The following is a 22,279-nucleotide window of genomic DNA, read 5'->3' as shown; positions in this document are numbered from 1 at the left end:
TGTCCCACATGCCCGGCTTCATCCCCCTCTGACGTCCTCTGCCCACTGATAGCAGGTCTACTACAAGGTCTTGTCTCACTGTCACTTCCTGAGAAGCAGCCAGAGAACAGACCCTCATGGGGACAGGTCTGGACACCTGAAGACAGTGAGTGAGCACAGGGCTTCAGGGACGGAAGAAGTTGGCCCCAGACCCAGCTCCAGTTCTCACCTGCTAAGTGAGTCTGTCTCCTTACCTGTACAAGGACAGTCATAGCTGTCTACTGTGGCCACTGGGAGGATGACAGGAGGCTCTCTACATGGGAGGTGCTTCCACAGTGTCTGACCCAAGCCAGGAGCTCCAAACATGGCAGCCAAGATGGTCACACAGTGCAAATTTGGGTGTTGGTGTGACCTGCCCTTTGGTCCAAGTCAGGGCCACCAAGCAGGCAACCTCTAAGGCATGTCCCACCTGCCCTTGGGGTGGCAGCCAGATGTGCCCCATAGGAGGTTCCCTTTTGCCCAAGACCCAGAGGCAGAGCTGAGGCATGCCAGCCACGAGAAGCTTTGGGGGGCAGACACCATCCCACACCTGGAGGGACCAATGGTCCCAGCACACGGTAGGTGCTCAGTTGATGCCCAGTCTCTGTGATCGGAGGACCTTTCTGCTGTTGCCCAGCAGGCTTCTTCAATGCCCCCTTCCCCAGGCCACGTGGGTTCCTGGGAGCACTGCCCTTAGCAAGCAGCCCTGCCCACTGGCCAGAAGTTGTACCTGCAAACACTTCCTGAATAGCTGGATGCAGATGGAGCTGAGCAGTGAGGTGCACCGGCCGGGAGACTGGACCAGGGTCTGCGGTGGGTGGGGAGAGGCGGGGTGGTCTGGGTGAAGGAAAACAGGACCAGGAGAGGGCATTTCTTGAGGCTGCCCACCCTTATTACACCCAAAGCAAGAGGAGGCAAGTCGAATGCCCAGTGAAACTGCAAATTATAAAAATGACTCAGGATAGAAGGAATGAGAAGGTCATGTCAGAGAATCTTCTGCAAAGCTTGGGATTAATGAGGGTTTAGAATTAGACAGTTCCCAACTGAAAAAGGGAAAGTAGAGAAAGAGCACATCAAATTTCCTTTAAAGAGGATAATTGAAAAAACACTGAGAAACCCTTGGGAAATTCGACTAAGCCTCTGGTTTCTTTTTTTTTTGATGGGGTCGAATGTGAGCTTCTGTTAGCATCTTGGTGCGTGACGAAAAAATTGTAGACTTCCCTCAGTCAACACCTGGTAGCAAATTTTGTTAAACACGTGACAAACTTCCTATCATTTCTTAACTTGTATTTTTCAGGATATAGCCCCAATCACCTTTTGCTCCTAATAATGTAAAATTTTACCTTAAATTTAAGTGGACTCGGTGAAAGTGGCCTTTTCTGGTACAATTACCCTGGGATAACAGCTCCTGAAGATACCACTGAGATCCAGTTTAGTCACAGGGTCCCCATGTTGGAAGGGGAGTAACACGTCCACTAGTCAGACCTCTGCTTGAGGCTTCAATCTTTGCTCTGCGTGCCCGCTAGCCAGCAGTCGTGCAGCCTCTGCATCTGCACCTCCACGCTGGAACGTGACCAGCTTTTGAGACACCTGTTCTGGCGTCCCAGCTCTAGAACATCATTACCTTCCTTTAATGAAGGATCATTTCGTAACGGGAGCGGAGTTTTCAGGATTCCTTGCTGAGTGCCCTCCTTCCTAATCATCCTTTCTCCTCCCGACCCAGACATCTCATACCTGAAAGGTAGCACTGCCACTTGTCATACTACTTCCTTTCACACTGTGGCCCGGTCCCCTTTCTCTCCAACAGTGTGGTCCAAGGAAATTCTAAAAACAGTTTCTTATCCACGTTCCTAATGGGAATAGAACAGGGAAGATACTGCCCAGAACATTTCTGATCAGCTTCATAGAGAGTGAGAAGAACCTTCTGCCCCTGTTTTCTTTTGGCTTAAGGATTTTCTAATTTAGCACGGACCCACCCCTCTGTTTTGTAGGAAAAAGAGGGGGTCACCCAGGCTGGTACTTGGTTAGTTTCCAGAGATGGCGAAGCCCTCTGACCTCCCTGGTTCCTGGGGAGGATGGGATACCCACGGTGGTCTCTCTGAGATGCAGTGGCTGGGCACACGGTCACCTGAACTGCCCTTTGATGCTGCCTCCAGAGATCTGGTCTAAACCAAGGATTCCTCAGAAAGCTGACATGATTGTGTTCTCTATGCTGGAGAATGAAAAAAAAAAAACAACTGAAAAACACCCCCATGAAAGTATTGAACATAAAGGTACTTTATAAAGTATTTCAAAGGTTTATCACATCCCACTGTGGACATCTGCAAGTATTTGTTGGGTGATTTTTATTCCCCATGACAGGTAGAATATTCTTGAAGACAGAGAAACTTGCTGCAAGATGGACACTCAAAAGAGCCGGAGGAAAATTCCAGTAGACGGTTCTCACGATCCGGTCCAGGAGTCAGCAGTCCAGTTTTGTGGTCTCTCAGATCACGTTCCTCACTTCCCACTCCCACTGCCCCCTTTCAAATAGGAAACGATCTTGGAAAGACAGCTCAGTACTCTGACATGAAGGTATATGGGAGAGTAAACCTCTTTCTTTACCCACTATCAGGAACATTTCTGCATTCTAAAGTGTTATGCTGGAAGGCGGGCCGGTCAGTTAATAACCCTCTTGGTTTTCAGCTAAAGTTCTTCTGCTGCTTTAGGAAGACTTCCATCTGATTAAAGAAAACACTGCATGGACCACGTACAGCAGAGTGACTACGAATGAAAACACCTGAAAGCAAGATAAGTGACAATTAATGGCCGTGCATGGGGAGAGGGAAAGGCATGGGCTGTGCACACTGGGGTCGCCACGTGCATGGCTTGCGATCGACAGCCCTTACGTCTGTGGACTGCCACTGCTTCCCATCACACACGCAGATATGCTTTCCTGCAGAGCCTAGGTGCGACCCAGAACGCCCTCAGCACAGACTCCAGGTGACCTAATGATATACTGAACTTGGTGTGCAAGGTCAACTATTTGCCGTCACACATCATCATATTGGTACCATCCAACTGGAAACGAGGGTCCTCAGAGACCCTTCAAGTGATGATTGAAGGGCTCTTCATGGAAAACTTCCTGCCTGCACACCGATAAGACCAGAGTCCACCAGCTGTGATCCCAGCGGCCTCGGCTAAGAGAGCCTGAACACATGGGTTTGCCGCCTGGACGTGTTCAGACCCCGACCAGAATTTTATTCTAAGATTCTGAATTGCACAAGCATGGGCCAGGGAGCCAGGCCACAGGAAGTGAGGGACTGGGATGGAGAGGAGGGATTTTGAGCTTTTGGCAAAAGGAGGGAGCTTCCTGAGAAAGCTACTACTGGGAGCAGAGGCTGGGGAATGTGGCAAAAGGTCACTTTGTGCCCTGTCAAGGCTCTGACCTGCTGTTGTGCACCTGGGCACCATCTGTCCTATCACCCTGCTCTGGGTGGCCGGCCTTGAGGGCTGCCTGCTCCCAAGCAAATATCTGCACCTGGCTTGTGACCTTGGGTGTAGGGTCAGGAGTTTCTAACCCAGGCATAACATCAGGGCGGCTACACTCCCGTGACTGTTGAAAATTCCCCTAAAATCAGCCGTAACTGTGCCTGCTCTTCCGCTGCCTCCACACCTGGGCGAACCCTCACCCTCACTGCCGGAGGCGGTAAGTAACCTGAGTTATTTAATAACCAAGGTAAGAAAATGTATCTGGGAATCAAATACCCTGTCTGAAGGGAGCAGTCACACACGAGTGAGAAGCCCCTCGAAGACCCCCCTGTGCATCAGGAGGGAGCAGTGTATTGTGTCGGGGACTCCGAGCCCAACGGAGACCCTTGGCAGGAGCACCTCAGAAGTCCCCACAGGAACAGGAAACACTTACTTTAAAGGGGGGTCAAGAAATGGCACACGGAACATGGAGAGCCGGGGCCATGAATGGACATGAACTTAGGCCCTTAAAAACCCCTCTCCCTGAACAGCTGCCATTATTGCCCACCACAGTTAAGATCCAGAAACCTCTAGATTTCTCCAGAAATTTCCAGCTACTCTCAGGCAACTCTCACCAATCCCAGGGATCCCTCTGGTGCAGATTCTCTGCTGCCAGCCGAGGAAAGAGGGAGAAGCTCAGCTTTTGAGGCAAGTGAGGAGCCCCAGAGGGGTGAGAGGAGGCCAGATGCTCCCAAAGGCCAGGGGTGTGCGGGAGGTCACATCCCCGGACTGCCGCAGCCCCGCCCCACCCTGAGACCATGGGAGGGGCATGTGGGTGTTGGGCAGGGTCTGGGGTTAAATCCTGAGCGTGTCGTCATGATCCCGTCTCCCATGTGCACGGACACAAACTGATGTTTTGAACAGAAAGGTGTGAGTTTCCATTGAACTGGGTTCATATTTCCCCCGGGGGGCTCCAGCCCAGCGTTTCCGTCCGCTGGCAACGTGTGGATTCCTGGTTCCAGCCCTGCTGACTTTGCCTGGGCCTCCTCATGGTTCTCCAGCTCAGCTCCCAGAGACGTGGGGACGTGATCCGTCGTGGCAGGGATAAATAGATGTTGGTACGGTCCTCAGTGGAGCACTAAACAGCACAGAGGACGAACCTCTGCATCCCCACCCAGCAGTGTGGAGGAGCCTCACGAACGGGAGGCGAAGAGAGAGAAGCCAGACACGGGAGAAGGCGCGTCACGCTCATGAGAATGCAAAGCAGGGGAAGTGGAACCTGAGCTGGAAACCAGGCCAGCGCTTATCCTCAGTCCAGGGGCCCAGTGACCGCAGCGGGACAAGAAGGGGCTGCTTGTCATGTTGTTTCTTAACCTGGATGCTTTGCTACACGGAGGGCTTGTGAACTATGAGTCATGGGTGCATTATGGGAATTCATCAGGTTGTACCCGTGCTTCCAGGTCACCTCCCTGGATGCCTGTTTATGCTGCATTTTGATGGAAAGTAAAAGGGAGAAGTCAGAATAGGGTAGAGCCTGGTAGAGCCCAGTGGTTCCCAACTAGATATCTGCCCAGTGGGCAGGTCATTCACTCCCCGCTCCTGCGTTGCTCAGTCAAGGGCTGGCCCACTACCCACATTCCATCTCCATTTCACTGCCCTCTTCTGCAGTAATTTTACAGAAACGATTGTCAAATGCCTGGCTGATGTCTGTTCAGAGACGAGGCTTCTGGGCTTGGGATGGGGGAGGTGTGTGTGGGTTCTCTTGTGAGGGGGCGATGAAATAGTCATTTGAGGGTGAGGGAGGAGGCAGATGACCAGTCTCCCAAGAGAGGGAAGAACACCCAAGGTGCTGCCTGGCTGTGCTCCTGGTTAGGAACCAGCCACCTTGGGAGATGAGCCCACACGGGGGAGGGTCCCACACGGTGGGACATTTGAGGGGATGCCAGGAACCAGGAGGTGGCCATGCTTACGGAACTGGAGAGCGGCTGGGAGCTGAGGGGAGTGTGTGGCTTCCCCAGGGAAGGGGGTGGGCCCCTGGGGACCAGCAGACAGGCTTTGAGGAGCTTTCCCCCAGACCCCTCCCTCTGGGGACAGGAAGGGCACCCTCACTAACCCCCTTCCCAGAGCCCAACTGCGCCCACCCTGTGGGTTTTCTCTCAGCCTCTGCTCTACCCTTCCCAAAGAGAGGCGGGGGTGGCACAGATTTGGCACCTGGGGCGGACATCTCGTGGTGTTTCATCACATTTGACCTTGGGTGACCCTGGGGCAGGTTGTGCATGCTCTTAAGGCCCTAGTTCTCCATCTGTGAAATGGGTATAATGGCACCTCCCTCCTAGCGGTGTCATGAGGGGTAAGCAAGATTGTTCACAAGGGCCCAAGACAGTGCCAGGCCCCACGGTCATGTCTCCTCCCGCATCTGCCTCAAAGCCCAACCAGGCTTGGACCCCTGGGCAGTGCAGGCCTGGGCAGTGCAGCACTGACTGATGGCTGAGGGAGTCTGGGGCACATCATTTCCCTTTTCTGAGGCTTTGTTTCTTCAGAAATGAGGAGAAGGTTTATTTTATTCAAAATTTAGTGAACTAAAAAAATGCGGGAGGGCCCGGGCAGCCTTCCACTCAGAACCTTTTCAGTGGGAGCTGTGAACAGGGCAAATTGACTGGGGACTCACCACAGCAGCGATGTTTTCATGGTAATGTTTGTAGGTGAAGCCCACTTGCAGCTCGATGGCGGCCAAAGCTTCCAGGACAGAGGCACCAAAGTAAAACAGGGAGGCGATACAGTGGTAGGCTGCATCCTGCAGGGTGAGAAAAGGCCACTAGACAGGTGGGGCACCCAGATATGGAGATGTGGGGCAGCTGTGGTCCCAGCAGGGCCTGTCCGCCCCTCAGATGACGGGGGACCCACCCCAGGACCCGGTCCCCCGTCATCATCTGCTACTCCTTTGACACCCCCCAACCCAGCCCCCCTCCTCAGAGACATTGATTAACCAGAGCGGCCGAGCTGAGTTATCTCACTGGTTTGGGGCCAGAGTAAGGACTTTGATGGAGGAAGGATACTGCTTTCCCTTGAGGTGGGATCTAGTAAGGGGTGGGGAGGTGGCCCTTTGGGATTGGTAGAAATTGGTTCTGGACCTGAGAAGTGTCAGCTGCAGTCACAGTCCCCAGTTCGGGTGTGGCCTTGGTGGCCAACACAGAGTGAGAGGCTCAGGCCGTTTTCACTGTTGTGTTGTTGTTAGCTTTTTCTTGGGGGGAGCCAGGGATTGGGGCTCCAGGTACGTTTTAAAAGCAGAAAAGCGCTAGAACAGGTTTTTGAGTAGTTACGATTTGGAGGTGGTTTCTAAGGTCTAGGTTGGAGGCCCTTTGAGACTAAGAGGCCTGGCTAACAGCCCCACCCGCTTCCAGGGGAGGTAAGGGCAGGTGGCCCACGTGTAAGTTTACCCCCTTCATGGGCCTCAAAGCAGAATTCATGTGCAAGAGCGATCATAGGCCTTCCCTCTTCCTGGGCCAAGTCCCTCTCTGGTGACCCTGCTCTAGAAGGTGGTGACTGAGAGCTGGGCAGTGAGCGTGGCCTCATGCTGGGCAGCCAGGACCAGCCCCCAGCACCCTGTCCCCTCCCCCGAAATGGAAGCCAGCCCTTCTGGGTGGTGGGAGATGCCAGCTGGCCCCTGGCAGGTGCAGGAGGTACAGGGAGGATTGTTGGGCTGCCGGTTTGCATGAAAAGGGCGTTCACCCGGGAGAAAGCAGAGCAGGCCCACAGAGGATCAAGCGGTGACAGTGACAGTCCGCTTCTGCCTTTCACCTCTGCCCGACCTCCTGCGGCGGGGAGCCCTGGGCTGCTATGGGCAGCTCGGATCTGAGGGCCTGCCCGGCTCAGCCTTGGCGCATGGGTGGGAGACGTGTACGGGGCACCTCACCCAGCACCGGCCAAGCCAACCTACCAGGGGCGACGCTCCGATGCCGCACCCCACCCCACTCCCACCTCAAACATCGCAGGACCGGGACTCACCAGGGTGATCCAGGAAGTTCTGCTGCCGTGGGCACCAATTAGGTACAGGAAGAGCAGTAGAGTGGTGGCTATGAAGCAAGACACAGACGTGAACATGACCCAGCCCTGGATCAGTGGGATGGGCACATGGGACGAGGCAATCAGGATCCACACCAGCCCCCCAAAGACCTGCAGAGGGAGGGAGAGAAGGGGTGAGGGTCAGACCGGGAGAGCCCACACCCAGGCAGGACCAGACCCAGAGGTCACGCTGGGGAACCGGGGGCACTCTATAAATGGTAACTCAGTCAATCCTCACAACATCCCTGGGAGTGTGGTACTGACCCGTCTGTGAGATGGGGAGACAGAGGCACCTTTGAATTAAAAATTTGTTATCCCCCCAAAAAAAATAATTTGTTACCCCTAGAAAGGACTTAGGCCATCCAGTGTTCTTTAGTAGAAGGGCAAACTCTGAGATTATATCCTTCCTGGTATTTTTTATAGACAAATATCCTTTTTGTTTTGTTTTGGCCACACTGCACGACTTGTGGCCCAAGGCTTGAACCCGGGGCCATGGCAGTGAGAGCACTGAGTCCTAACCACTGCACCACCAGGAAACTCCCCCAAATATTCTTTCTTTTATAAAATGGTAGTGGCCAGCTGATTCTTTTGGTCTTTACTTGGCAAAACAAATTAGCCATACTATATCATTAGCATTTAAGAAAAAAACTTGACCTTTAAATCCCCAAGTCCCAGAAGTTCTCTGACTTTTGGAGATGGGGTTGGAGTGGGGAGGGCCCAGGTCAGCCTGGTCTCCTCAGAGGTGGGAGAAGCATTCCTCCCCCTGTCATTATCCAGAAGACATCCCACTTGGTGTCCTCAGGGTCAGGGAGCCCCATGTTTTCAAGAGAAGCATAAGGACAGACTTGGGGTTCATAATCTCAATGGTATAGTCCGGCTCCCCCTGTGGACAAGGTACAACCCAAGCTGGGATTTCCTGTACTTGTCTTCCATTCTCCTTGTCCCTCTCCATCCCAGTGAAGTCACCTCAGCCTCCTCCACCGACCCCACCCAGAGAAGGACTGGGCTGGGACACGGGTGGAGATAGTCACAGGGTCCAAGGTACTGCAGAGCTTAGCGCCATCCTCCTGAGGCTCTGGGGGCTGAGGACGGGCTGCCCTCCTAGCCCTGCATTCCCTGGGGTGTAAATGCATGTGGTACCCTGACCTTGTCTCCCTGCACCTGCTGCCCACTTGCTGGGTAAGAGATAGCACTTCCCCAGGTGTTCTCTGAGCCTCTTAGCTGAGAAGCTTCAGGAAACCATCACATTTGGGTAGGAAAATCAGTGCAGTGAAGAATCTGGAGTTATGAAAACCAAGTTGGGTCTGATGAATCATATGTGGGCATCTCTGCCAACTTACAATAAGTGGAGCAAAATCGACTAAATAAAAATCCTCAGACTGCTGTAGAGTAAGATGTGTGTGTAGACTCATCCATAGTTGCTTTTAAGATCAAACAGATTGCTGGGACTTTTTCATAAGGGACGCTTAACAAAAGGATGTGATCGTGCCGATGGCTGAGACAGACTTGGCTTTAGAAGGCACGAGAGTGTGGCATGGAGAAGAGGGTGGAACTGGCTTGCCCATCTTGGGAGCAGAGGGCTGCTGGCACACGACGTGAGAGGGCCTTTCCACCGCACCCGCTGGAGGATGCTGTAGCCTGTGGTTCCACCTGTCGGGCCCTGGCTTCCTCCACTGTAAATGGTCAGCCAGTGACAGCGCAGGATGATTGGGCAAGGCAGTCCCGACTGGGACACGGCCCTAACTGAGTCTTGAAGGGAGAGGTGGACGCAGGACGCAGGACGCAGGGCGCAAGACGCAAGACGCAGGACGAGGCTTTCCAGGGGAGGAAAGGGTACATGCCAAGCCCAAAGGATGCTGCAGCAGCAGTGAGGGCTTGGGAAGGCCGTGAGTTGGCACGAGGTTGGGGAACAAGGAGGGGCAGGGAGTGCGGCTTGAGGAAGGGTGACCTTCACACAGGACTGATCGTTGGGCCACCTCAAAGGCGTGCCAGGCCCTGCTCAGTGGAAAGCCGAGATTCAGCATGAATCACGGGGCAAAGCCAGTGCCTGCCTCACTCCACCTACAAAGTTTGCAGAGAGCAAACAGAGCAAGTACAGCACCCACACCTAGGAGATAAGGCATCCCAGGCAGGGAGTGTCCACTGCACCCTGGCCTCAGAGCCCCACTGGCCAAATATTTGTCAAGAGCAAAGGGGTAGGTGAGGGTTCAAGCACTTCCCTTCCTAAAGAGAACCCGGAGGGGCTCCCAGCTCTCAGGAAGCACGCTGAGAGGCCATCGTTTTGACACATCAGTTACACAGGTGGAGGCATGGCCCCAGTTTCCGTTCATCTCCGTCAACAGGCCAGATTCCCACCACCCTCACCTGTGCCCAGGTCACCGTCTTGCATGACATCTCTTAGCTGAGTGGCCCGAGAGTCACCAGACTTGAGCTCGCTCTCTGGGTCCCAGATCCCCACGCTAGAAAACGGGGGTGGGGCCTGGACTAGGGCTCAGTGGTCCTCAGCCCTCACTCTGCACTGGAATCGCCTGGGTCACCTCGAAAACCCCAGTGCCCAGGTCTCATGCCAAGGAGAGAAGCAGAGTGATAGGACAAGAAGCAAACATCCCAGGCTCTTTGCCAAAGGCTTTGGAGTATGTTTCCATAACACAAGCGGTCCATGGATGGAGTTTTGGTAACTCCTGTCAAACAAGGAGAAATGGTTCCTGTCTCCAACGTCCAGCAATGCCGGCCAAGAGGCCTCTCCAGTTCCTCACTGGCTCTGATACAAAGTTTCCTTTCCTCTCCTTAAGCCTCTCCATCCCTGTCTTGCTCTGAACGTGAGAGTCGCTCGTCCTTGGGTGTCCTCTAGACACGGGGACACAGCCGCAGTATCCAGGAATGGGGTGGAGCTGGGGATCTGAGGCCTCTACCCACCCTGGTGTTTCAGGCCTGGAAACCGCCCATCTTTCATTCAGTGTGCTTGTGGAGGCTGAGCAGAGGTGAAGTTCTGTAAGAACCAAGGATATCGTACAAATCCAGACAAAAAGTTTCCAAGGACTTAAAAAAGTTTTAATCGGCGGTCTACCCCATCACATGATTTTTGTGAAAACAATTTCCTCAGGAGATGGTCTTGGGGAAGGTCTCACGTGAACTCAAGAGTAGGTTCTTTCTTTTCTTCTCTGAATCAATCCAGAGGAGGCAGGCCAGGGTGGTTAAGGGTGTAGGCTTCAGAATTACTGAATCTGAATCAGCTCTGCCACATTTTGCTGGGTCACTGGTTGTCTCTGGGCAGGTTACTTCCTCTCTGGTCCCTATCTGAAAAATAGTGATAGCAGTAGTGCCCACCCAATGGGACCGGGGTGAAATGAGTTTATATCTACAGGCGCCTGGCACGCGGCGAGTGCTCTAAGTACTTGCTGTCTTAACTGTCGTACGATGGGGCGAAGCCTCTCCTGTAACCACGTGAAAACCCCAGTAGGTCAAGATCTCAACTTGCACAATTATCCCCCCCCAGACCTTGTGGGGACCCAGAATTTTAAAATAACTTCAGAAGCATCAAAAAGAGAAAAACCTAAAATCTCCCAGAAATCAAAAGCTGAGGAAAATGTGTCTGCCTCTGCCGAAGGGAACACAAAGGACATAAAAAATATGTGAAAGCCTTCCTTCCAACAATGAGCTCCGGTTACAGAAGTGGGAAAAGGACTCCTCCGGCACATTCTTGAGATTGGTAGGGTGTCTCCATTGCTTGTGCAGGGCTGAGAGCTCTGGGTCCACAATTGTCCAGTGTTTTTGCGGCAGGACTTGGATCATCGAGTTCAAGGCAGAAGAATCGCTCAAATTCTCTGAATATTTTTCTGGGGCTCATTTTACTCTGTCAGGGTTACCACAAGCAGGCAGTCTTCCCATAACAAGGCAAGACGTGACCCAAGGAGGACGTCCACGTGGGGCTGTTCACACACACACCCGGTAGTAAGTCCCTCGGGGCCCAGTGTCAGAATTCCCAAGCTCCGAGGGCACGGTGTGGTCTTGAAGGGCACATGTATGTGAATAGGAACTTGTGCCCTGAACTCTTGAGAAGGAAACTGGCCACAGAACACAGGTGGCGCACCCAGCCCTGGCAGTCCTGCTACTTCGGTCAGGTGGGCAAAAACCACCTCCCCAGGAGGGAGAAGAGAGATGGACACACCGATGAGACTTGTCCCGGCTGCCGAGAGCTCCGAGCCCTTAGGTGCTCTCCCAAGGCCACCAGGAAGAGCAACTCCAGTTTGTGTTTCTGGAAGTGTCTCTATCCACTGAACTCTTTTGGCAGTCAGGGGTCACTGCAATGCTGGGAGGGCCTATGCAGGTGACTTGGCCAGTAGAGTAACGGTGTTCCAGGAGAAGCAGCAGTCCCAGCTCTGAGCCTTGGTTGACTAAAACAAGCAGTCTTTCCGTGAGGTAGAGCAGAGGGCGTTTTCTTGTGCGTGTATGTCTGGAGGCTGAGCTACTGCAGGGAAGGGGATAGGCACCAGGTCAAGAGGACTTAGGCAACAGGCAGCAGGAGAGTATAGAGAGAGGGAGGTCAGAGCACTGAAATCTTCCCCAAGACCCACGAAAAGGGGTCTGAGGGGGAGGCTGGGGGCTCTTCCTGTTCTGAAAAGCAGAGACAGCAGGAAGCAAACGCTAGTTCTCATATGAGCCCCACCACCCTTGTATGGAGGAGCTGGGCTCCCAGCAAGTAAGGAAAGCCTTCCTTCACCTCTCGCTTACTCAGCCACCCATTCATTCATTCATTCACTTATGCATTTAACAGATACTGAGAGGAAATGGCAGCACTGGGGGCAGGTATGTCCAGGGAGACAGACTTTATTCAAAGACACACTAGTAAATGGAGCCCATCTCGCCCGTCCTGGCCTCTCTCCTCCAGTCTTGCTGCCGAGTCCCACTCAAGCAGCTCTGGGGCCACCAAGGGCAGAGGCAGGTCCTGGTGAGTGTCAGGGCCCCAGGGAGGGTGACCAGCTGAACACCTCTGCCAAGGAGAGGGAAAGAGCCCAGAAATTTGCACAGCGTCCTCTCCTTGGACCGCATGGAGGTATCTGGGGCAGGTCAGAGATTCTCTCTGTGGGGACCCCCTCCCCCTCTGCCCACTGAGGAGTCTGACCTCTGAGTCTATTCCCATGGTGAACGCCAGGAATGCCGCTGAGGCTTCGTGACTCAGTTTACCTATGCCAGGTGCTCTGCCCTCCTGGTCCCATTGTCAGCAGGCTCCTTCCTTCTGGGGAACCATCATTACATGACCCTCCCAATATAGACTTAGATAATGTCCCTTTAATCTGAGGGTGAGACCAGGACTCAGGGGACCTTGAGTCTGTTTGTGAAGAGGAGGATAGAGGTCTGGGATTCAAAAAGACAGGGTGTGGGTTCACGTCTGTAGTTGATATTAACAGGGTGAGTGTGGACTGGGAAGTGGCCCCCCCCATCCAGGCCTGAGTCCCTCTTCCCTCAGGTGAGTACCCACCCCCCTCCATAGCACTGGTCATTAGCATGCGGGGGTACTTCTCCCCCTTCCCCCCCGCCCTCTCTTTCTGCCCCCTCCCCTCCCAGCCTGACTGTATTCTAATAGGAACCAAGGCTCCAGTGTGGAATTTCAGGTCAGCTGAGACTGGCCGTGTGGCCCTTTTTCTCACTGCACATGCACATCAATGTGTGATGGCTGGTGCCAAGGCTTTTCTTTTAGTTCCTACATGTATGTTCTAGGTCCTAGGACCTTGGTGTATTAAAATGATTCAACACAAGGGTTGTTTTGCCCCAGCGTGAACAGAATATTTTTCACATGGTGGGAGGGACAGAGAATCAAGGCCACTACATTACCCTAGGAAGTAGTTATGCCACTAGAAGCTACCCATCCAGAAGCTACCAGGAACCACGGCTTCCCACCAGAATGCAGAAGACAGGTCAGAGCCTCACAATGCAGAGAGTACCAGGGCCCTGCTGCGTGCTCTGAGGAATAGTCTGGAACCCGTGAGGAGCTGGCCCACACCTACCCAAGGCATCAGTGCTTCAGGGACCAGGGCTGTCATTCACCTGCTGTCCTCACATTCATGAGCATCCGGAGAGAGCACCTGCTGGGGCCTCTCATCAGTGCCTGACCCTGGTGGCCTCTGGTCCAAAGCGCCAAGTCCAGGGGCCTCTGGTCCAAAGCGCCAAGCTGAGCCAAGAGGAAGCGCAGCTGGGCTTGTATCAGGGGTGGAAGCCAGGGCTCAGCACGGAATCCAGGGGGAGTCAGTCCCCAGCCCCCATCCAGGTCCAGACTGGCTGGCCCCATCCTGCCTGGAGGCGGGCCCCAGGTGGCCCAGTTCCCATGCCCAGCCCTTCCCTCAGATAAAGTGTCCTGAGTCCAGAGCAAAGCCAAGCTATTCCTTGGGTAAAGAAGATGTGGTACATACATACAATAGAATACTACACAGCCATTAAAAAGAACGAAATAATGCCATTTGCAGCAACATGGATGCAACTAGAGATTGTCATACTAAGTGAAGTAAGTCAGAAAGAGAAAGACAAATACCATATGATGCCACTTACATGTGGAATCTAAAATAGGGCACAAATGAACCTATCTACAAAGCAGAAAAAGACTTATAGACATAAAGAATAGACCTGTGGTTGCCAAGGGAGAGGAAGGGAGAGGGATGGACTGGGAACTTGGGGTTGGTAGATGCAAACCATTACATTTAGAATGGATAGACCACGAGGTCCTACCGTATAGCACAGGAAGCTATACCCAGTCTCCTGGGATGAACCATAGTGGAAAAGAATATTTTAAAAAAGAATGTCTGTATGTGTATAACTGAGTCACTTTGCTGTACAGCAGAGATTGGCCCAACGTAAATCAACTATCCTTCAATTAAAAACAAACAAACAAACAAAAAACACAAGCTATTCCTAAGGCTCTGCAGAACCAGCCTTGGCTGGCAGCACAGCACACGTCCCCAACGCGCCCTGGCAGCCAGCATGGAGGGAGTGGGTACAACAGCCATCCTTTGTCCTGGCCTGACTTGAGTGTGAGCTGTGCCTTGCAGGGGCATCTGGAACCTGCCTACTCTCTTCTGAAAGCACTCGGACAGAGAGGGGGGCCCATCTGCGTCGAGTTGCGGGTGACCTATGGAAAGCGTAAAAGCGATCTGTTTCAAGGCAGCTTGGTTGTGACGACATACGCATGAGGATCCTGGAGCTGAGCTGCATCATCACGCTTAGCGGTTTCCAGAGAACAGCTCAGTCACTGACTTTGGATCAAAGCAGGCCTCCCATTCTTGAAAACCTGGAAAAGTCACTTCTCAGCTCCAAGGACAAACCCCTGAGAGACCTCTATCTATAATTCTTCCCCTCCCTTTAGAGAAGAGGAAAGAAAACCCAGCAGTACCCTTACCTCCTTCTAAACAGCTCCAGGGAGGGGCCTGCAACACGAGGAGAGACACAGGGCCAGGAGTCAGTGGGCACAGCCAGGGAAGTGAGGCTCTGCCACCGTCCTGCGCTGGCAGCAGGGCCGGCCCGCACTCTCTGGTGACTGTAGGAGAGGTCCCTGGCTGGGGCAGCAGGAATGTTTCCCCAGGAGCAGAGAGGGTGCTTCTGCCGAGCCCAGGAGAAACTCAGGGCACCTGGCTTCTTGCCCAAGCCTTTCACTGAGAGCCATCTCCAGTATCATGTCGCCCATTTAACGCTGAGGGGTAGACTGGCCTCCCGTCGACCACTCCAAACCTAGCTGGATGATGCGGGCCGTGCAGTGCTTATCAAATGCAGATTCTTGGGCCGGCCCAGGACCTAGCGACTCAGGACCTCCAGGGTGTTTTTGACAATAAGGCCTAGGCAGCTGTGAGCTCCCCAGTGGCTCCGAGCTGTCCCTTCACTCCCTTGGGGGGAGAAGAGGGAACCAGGCCTTGCCCAGGGCTGCCAGGTGGGCAGTGGGGTCCCTTCTGCTGTAGACGGAAGTTCATCGTGGGTGTTTGGGTGAATGCAGCAACCTGCGAGAGCTCTGCTGTCACTGCAAGAAGTACCACTGGAGATGGAGGTACCAGGCGAGCTGCCTCCCCTCTCTGAGCCTCAGTTTCCCCCCACCTCTTGAAAACTAGGTTTCTGTGATTCTAAATCTCTCATCTCCTAGGGGTCCTCATGCTGCCTTCCCAGTGTAGCCAGAACGTGGACCACCCGTCAGAAAAGTGCTTTGTCATCCTGCCCCCCCCGCCCCCCCAGTCCCAGGATTTTTCTGGTCACTCTCAAATAATAAAAAGTCCCCAGTCACTTTGGGTCCTAGAAGCAGTCTCATTTCAGTAACTACTATGTCCAGTTCACTGTAAGAATCGACACTGCCAGCTGATTCCGGGTGGCTTCCAACTCCCACCCCCGCCCCCCAAAGGGCACACTCTGAGGTGCGCACACTCTTTCCAAAGAAATATTCTCTCAAGGTCCAGCCATTCTATCAGCGGCTCCATCTCTAGCAGGCTGGGGAAGAGGCAGTTGGGTTAAAGATTATTACATAACCTGTTTTCAGGTATCCCCTTCACAAGTTTCAAAAGGGAGGCGTTTCTCCCGGCACTTGGGGAGACCAGAGCTGGCCAGAGCTGAGACAAAAAACATCCTATGTTAACATCCCATTTTCTGAACATGTCCCAAGTGTCCCGAAGCCCCTGGCTTAGAGGGAAGACGAGGATGGGGAGACAGAGCCTTGGCTCGAAAAGGAAAAATGTCCTTGGGTGGCAGTGCGGGAACAGACCAGAAGCAAAGCCCTAGGCGGAGTTGTTGTGGGAGGGGGCACACTGGGCGTTCCACCTGCACCTGAATGGGGGTACACCTCTGACCCCACCGCCTGCAACAGCGGCATGGCCTCTGCGGCTCTGGGGTGCTCACGGGGGCAGGGTCACACCACCTGGTTGGGCCTGCCTTCCCCTTCCCATGAAGACCCTGCAACTCTCAGAAGTCAGGAGCTCAGGGGTAGGGGTGCAGGGCCAGAGTTGAGCTGCCCTGCGCCAGCCCGAGCTACCAGCCTTCCCTGCTCTGTGGGCATGTCTTGGGAGCTGGGCAGAGCTCCACCCTCAGTCCTGGAGGCTGAAAGTTTGGCATCTGCACCTCCCAGGCTATTGGGAGGTCAGGCATGAGAATACAGACTGGGAGTAATCAACGACTCGCTGGACCACAGAGTTAAAAAATAATCAAGCATTTCACACCCTCTGGACTAGCAGAAAATTACAAAGTCTGACTCTACCAAGTGTGGCAGGATGAGGAACAATGGAGACTTTCATAAGCCGCTGGTGGGGTCAGGAAGTTATACAATATGGGGACCCTCTTTACGAAAGCACGCAGAGTAAGTCAGAGTCTTGGAAGGGTCCTGAGCAAGCGGGGGTCCTGAGCTTAATTAAGCTTCATCAGCTTCCTGGAAACTTCACTTCTGGCTGTGTACGTTGTAACCCTTTTGGACATCAGTGTGCTAACATCTGGGAAAACAAGGGTGTGCATTCCCTATGACCCAGCAAGTCAAATCTCTGTGTGTTCCCGCAAGAAATTCCCAAAAGTAAAGAGGCAAATACAAGGATGTTCTTTGGCGGTTCCAGCTGCGCTATCAAAATGCAACACATTGGAAATTGCCCAAGCGTCCATCAACAGAAGACTGAATAAACAGTGTCAACACGTATAAAGCTCAGAACAAGGTTGCATGAAAAGCATGTTGCAGAAGGATGTGTACGGGGTGACAGTACTTTCAGAAAGCGAGAAAAAATATACAACCACACCGTGTGTAGTCATGGGTAGTCAGGTGTGCAGTAAAGGTCTAATCTTGAACAAACATTCAGCCCAGGGGTCGTCCTGAGGCTGGAGGGAGGAGAGATAAGGTAAGATCATAGCAAAATACCCAGGGGGCTTAGATGTCCTCTGAAAGCCCCATTTCCTTAATACTGAGAGTAAATAAGGCAAAATACTAAGCTTTGACAAAGTTGAGTGTTAATTACATGGATGCCTATTAAAGTATATATACTTTTCTGTCATTTTTGAAATAGTTCTTACTTGAAAAAATTTGATTTGAAGTTGGTACAACAGAAAACTAACCATTTAAAATGGACCAGTTCGATGGCATTTAATACACTCACGATGTGGTGCAACCATCACCGTCAACTCCAAAACCTTTTCATCACCCTGAAAGAAAAGCCCATACCCATTAAGCTGCTCCCAATTTCCCTCTCCTCTCGGCCCCTGGCAAACCACCAATTTGTGTCCTGTCTCTATAGACTTACCCATTCTGGACGTTTCAGATAAATGCAGTCATACACTACGTAACCTTTTGTGCCTGGCTTCTTTTACTTAGAACAGTGTTTCAGTGTTTATCAACCTGTATCAGTACTTCATTCCTTTCTACAGCTGAATAATATTCTGTTGCATGGAATATTACAGCTTGCTTATCCATTCACCCGTTGATGGGACATTTGGGCTGTTTCCACCTGTTGATTATTGTGACACACATGTTCATGTACCTGTTCAGGTCAGGGCAAGAGGAGGAGGGTGTGCTAGAGTCTTTTGCATGAAGCCCGATTAACACACTTAAAAAAAATATTTATTTATTTGACCATGCCGTATGGCTTGCGGGATCTTAGTTCCCCAGCCAGGGATTGAACCCGGGCCCCTGGCAGTGGAAGCACAGAGTCCTAACCACCGGACTGCCAGGGAATTCTCAACACACTTTCTTATGATTCTTGTTATAATGCTCCCCAAACAGCTACAAAGGCAGAGTAAAAAACTCATTAGGGCAACTCAAGAGATACGAGCAAGTCATTTTGTTGCTTAAAAATCTCTCTGCCCCATCTCACCTCCAGCCATCATCACTTACAGTCACCAAATGCTGCCTTTGTAAGTACAGTAGCCTCTGAAGAAACCACCTGTTACTCATTTTCAGGCTAAGTGCTACTGGAAGCGCAGAGATGAGCCATTTGGGGAAGGAATGTTCCAGTGACTGCAAGCCCCTTCCACTCTGGGCCTGGGTGTCCCTACCTATAAATGGTGTGGCTCAGCGTAGAGGTGTCCAGGGTGTCTCCTAGATGTCACTTCCTTGATATGGTACCATCAAGCAAACTTAACCCCTGCTTCCCTTTCCCCCAACCCTCCATGGATGACAGAACCTGATCCCTTTGTTGTTCACACCCTCCCTGACCGTCAGGAGATAAGAAGCTGGGGTCCCGTTTTTAAACAGGCTTGGACGTTTTCTTTTCCAGCTGACTCTCCAGGCAGCCACTTCTGCGGTGGGGACGCAGGGAAAGGAGTCTCGGAGCCCGTGGAACGGCACCCACAGAAGAAATACCGCACCTGCTCCCCCCACCCCCTTAGGTGAGGCCCTGGGGCCCTGGGGAGTTTAGGCTGAAGGCGGGTCTGAAGCCTCCCGGCAGTGAGCACTTTACAGGAGCCCAGAGTAGGAAGTGCTCTCCTGCAGCCGTGCGAGGCTGTGCGGCTCCAGTGTAAGGAGGGACCAGCCGCGGTGCAGAGGTCTACAGACCGCTCAAAGTCAGCCAAGGCCGGGGACGGCTCTCACAGGTCCCTCTCCCCTCGCACACCCCACACTGGGCACCATGGCTGTGGCGGAGCAAACGACAGAGTGTTTTATTAGTTCCAGATCAAAGTTGTCGCAAATACCTTCACCAGAGACGTTCAAGAGAAAATAATCCGGATTCGGCTCCTCCTATGACACCAACCCAATCTCCACAGTTCGCTTGGTAATCCTCAGGTTTCTTTTGATGATTTTTAAATTTTGAAGCAAAATCCTAACCCTGGAAAGAGCTGGGCCCCTCTACAGGGACGTCGCTCTCCAATAAGGGCTTCCTCTGCTCGGCCCATGGGAGACAGGTCGGGAGCGCAGCATCGAAACCGGCGCGCAAAGAGTGGACCGGGGCCGGCTTCGGATATCTGACCCGTGTTGCGAGTTCGTTTTTTCCACCTAAGTCTTGGAGACGGTTTCCCCATGGCCGTTAGCTAGAAGGGGCCAAAGCATTACTGCGGGGTGGGCGTGCGGGAGAGTCTTTCCTCCCCGGGCCCGGCTACCGAGGCTCAGGGACCCTCGCTGCTTGCGGATCAGTCGGCGCGCTGTGCGGATCCCCCAGGAGAGTGCGCGGCACGACCCATCCCATCCCGCCCTCCCCGGCGCGGGCGCGGGGCGCGCCAGCCACTCACAAACTCGAAGATGAAGAGCAGGTCCGGCAAGGTGATGAAGACCGCGAAGCCGCTAGGCAGGCTGCTGCCCCCCGACGCCGCTGAGGGGGCCATGCTGGTGGGCTGGCGACGGCCTCGGAACAGGACGCGCGCAGCTCTGGCTCTGCGCTGAGCGCTCGCTTGCCCGGCGGAGCTCAGTGGCCAGGGCGCCCCCGCGCGCGGGTTAAGAGCAGGGGCGCCCCTGACGAAGAGGGAGGAGCCCCGGCCCCCGCCCTAGACTGAGGGGCACCCCAAGGGACCTGCCCAGCGCCAAGGGCGCAGCCCTGAACCACCCTGAGGTTGGGGCGGGGGTTTGACTCCTGATTCCCACGTCTGGGCGCCACCTCCCACCCGGAGCCAAAGCTACCGCGGTGAGGCTCTTCGCACACTTCGCACACTTTGCACTCTGCAGGTGATCGCCATTTCTTAAGAATGATCACCATCAACCACTATTCCCCCCAAACTCTCCACCGTGGCACCCCTCGGGTCACCACTGCTCGAACTGTTCTAAGTTGGAGCTCTTTCATCTTTCTGCTGGGTTAGTTAATACGCGTGACCTCTGGGTCCAGGCTCATCGTGAGACCAGTTCCCTGCCCTGCAGAGGCGGTGCTGAGACCAGCTCCGGCCACCCATTCCTTCTCCCTGCACCCTCAGAGCCCGGAGCCCGGAACGCTGCACGCCGGTCCGCATCACTCTGTGGTGGAGCTGCCGGGCGATGGATTAAGGACAGTCACAGCTGCCTCGGACCTTGGAGGGTGGAGGGGAGCCAGCATTGCTGAGGGCCTACTAAGTGTCCAGCACTGCCATAGGCTCTTTGCACACATGACCTCATTTAATCCCACAGAGCCTTTCCAGTAGGTGTCACCCCACCTACAGGCTCAGAGTGGGGAAGGAACATGCCCAGGCCACATGGAGGGCAACTGGGCCTCTTGACTCTAGAAGGCAGACTGTCCCACTGCCTCCGTGCCCCCGGCATAAAATCCACACACTTGAAAACTATATCTGTGAGTCTGCTGCTTTTATGTTATATTCAATAGTTTGTTGTATTTTTTAAATTTCACATATAAGTGATATCAACAGTATTTGTCTTTCTCTGTCTGACTTATTTCATTTAGCACGCCTTCCAAGTCCGTCCATGTTGCTGCAAATGGCAAAATTTTATTCTTTTATATGGCTGAGTAGTATTCCATTGTGTGTGTGTGTGTGTGTGTGTGTGTGTGTCTGTATCTCACATCTTCTTTATCCTTTCTCTGTTGATGGACATTCATGTTGCTTCTATATCTTGGCAATTGTAAATAATGCTGCTATGAACATTGGGGTGCATGTATCTTTTCAAATGAGTGGTTTAGTTATACCCAGGAGTAGTGTCAGATGGTAGTTCTATTTTTAGTATTTTGAGAAACCTCCATACTGTTTTCCAAAGCGGCTGCACCAATTTACCTTCCCACCAACTGTGTGTGGGCTTTCCCTTTTCTCCACATCCTCACCAACATGGATTGGAAGAATTAATATTGCTAAAATGACCATACTACCCAAGGCAATCTAAAGATTCAGTGCAACCCCTATTAAAATACCAGTGGCATTTTTTGCAGAACTAGAACAAATAATTTTAAATTTTGTATGGAAACACAATAGACCCTGAATAGCCAAAACAATCTTGAGAAAGAACAGAGCTGGAGCAATCATACTCCCTGACTTCAGACTATACTACAAAGCTACAGTCATCAAAACAGTATGGTACTGGCACAAAAACAGACACATAAATCAATGGAACAGAATAGAGAGCCCAGAAAGAAACTCACACACTTATGTTCAATTAATCTATGACAAAGGAGGAAAGAATATACAATGGAGAAAAGACAGTCTTTTCAATAAGTGGTGCAGGGAAAACTAGACAGCCACACATAAAAGAATGAAATTAGAACATTCTCTAACACCATGTACAAAACTAAACTCAAAATGGATTAAAGACCTAAATGTAAGATAGGAAACCATAAAACTCCTAGAGGAAAACATAGCCAAAATATTCTTTGAAATAAATTGTAGCAATATTTTTTGGATCTGTCTCCTAAAGCAAAGGAAATAAAAGCAAAAATAAACAAATAGGACCTTAGTAATAAAACTTAAATGCTTTTGCACAACAAAGACAACAATTGACAAATGAAAAGACAACCTACTGAATGAGAAAAATATTTGCAAATTATATGACTGACAGGAGTTAATATCCAACATATATAAAGAGCTAATATAACTTAAAAAAAATAAATAAACCGATTTAAAAATGGGTAGAAGAACTGAATATACATTTTTCCAAAGAGGAAATGCCTACGGCCAAGGGACATAAAAAGATGCTGGTCACTAATCCAGGAAATGCATATCAAAACCATGGTGATATGTCACCTCATACCTTTCAGAATGGCTGTCATCAAAAGGAACAAATAGAACAAATGTTGGCAAGGATGTGGATCCCTGCCTTTTTGAAGCTTACTCTAGGGAAAGGAGAGAGAGAGATCAATCAAACACTGCATGATAAATGTGTAAAGGGTTTGGTGCTGGGAGGAGACTGCAGGGG

At 52.2% G+C, this 22,279-nt stretch overlaps 1 protein-coding gene across 1 annotated transcript; it reads right to left on the bottom strand.

Moving 5' to 3' along the window:
* Positions 1–2,279: 2,279 nt before the first annotated feature.
* MAL (mal, T cell differentiation protein (MAL blood group)) lies at positions 2,280–19,865 on the bottom strand. Its single transcript, XM_082672311.1, has 4 exons — positions 19,690–19,865; positions 7,474–7,641; positions 6,137–6,262; positions 2,280–2,797 (listed from the first exon to the last, which is right to left on the bottom strand). The coding sequence occupies exons 1-4, from the start codon at positions 19,780–19,782 to the stop codon at positions 2,723–2,725; spliced, it is 462 nt and encodes a 153-aa protein (XP_082528437.1). The 5' UTR covers positions 19,783–19,865; the 3' UTR covers positions 2,280–2,722.
* Positions 19,866–22,279: the final 2,414 nt, after the last annotated feature.

This window comes from Grampus griseus (genome assembly GCF_964374135.1).
Source record: "Grampus griseus genome assembly, chromosome: 15".
In the NCBI taxonomy this organism is placed as follows: Eukaryota; Metazoa; Chordata; class Mammalia; order Artiodactyla; family Delphinidae; genus Grampus; species Grampus griseus.
Note: the sequence above shows the minus strand (reverse complement) of the source record. Positions and strands in the feature narration are given on the sequence as shown.

Excerpts from the sequence above, each read along its gene's own strand:
- MAL (XM_082672311.1), bottom strand. The coding sequence starts at position 19,782 with ATGGCCCCCTCAGCGGCGTCGGGGGGCAGCAGCCTGCCTAGCGGCTTC. Across the intron at positions 7,642-19,689 it reads TGCTCTTCATCTTCGAGTTT|GTCTTTGGGGGGCTGGTGTG; the intron begins GTGAGTGGCTGG and ends CTCCCTCTGCAG. Across the intron at positions 6,263-7,473 it reads GAACTTCCTGGATCACCCTG|GATGCAGCCTACCACTGTAT; the intron begins GTGAGTCCCGGT and ends CTCACCCTGCAG.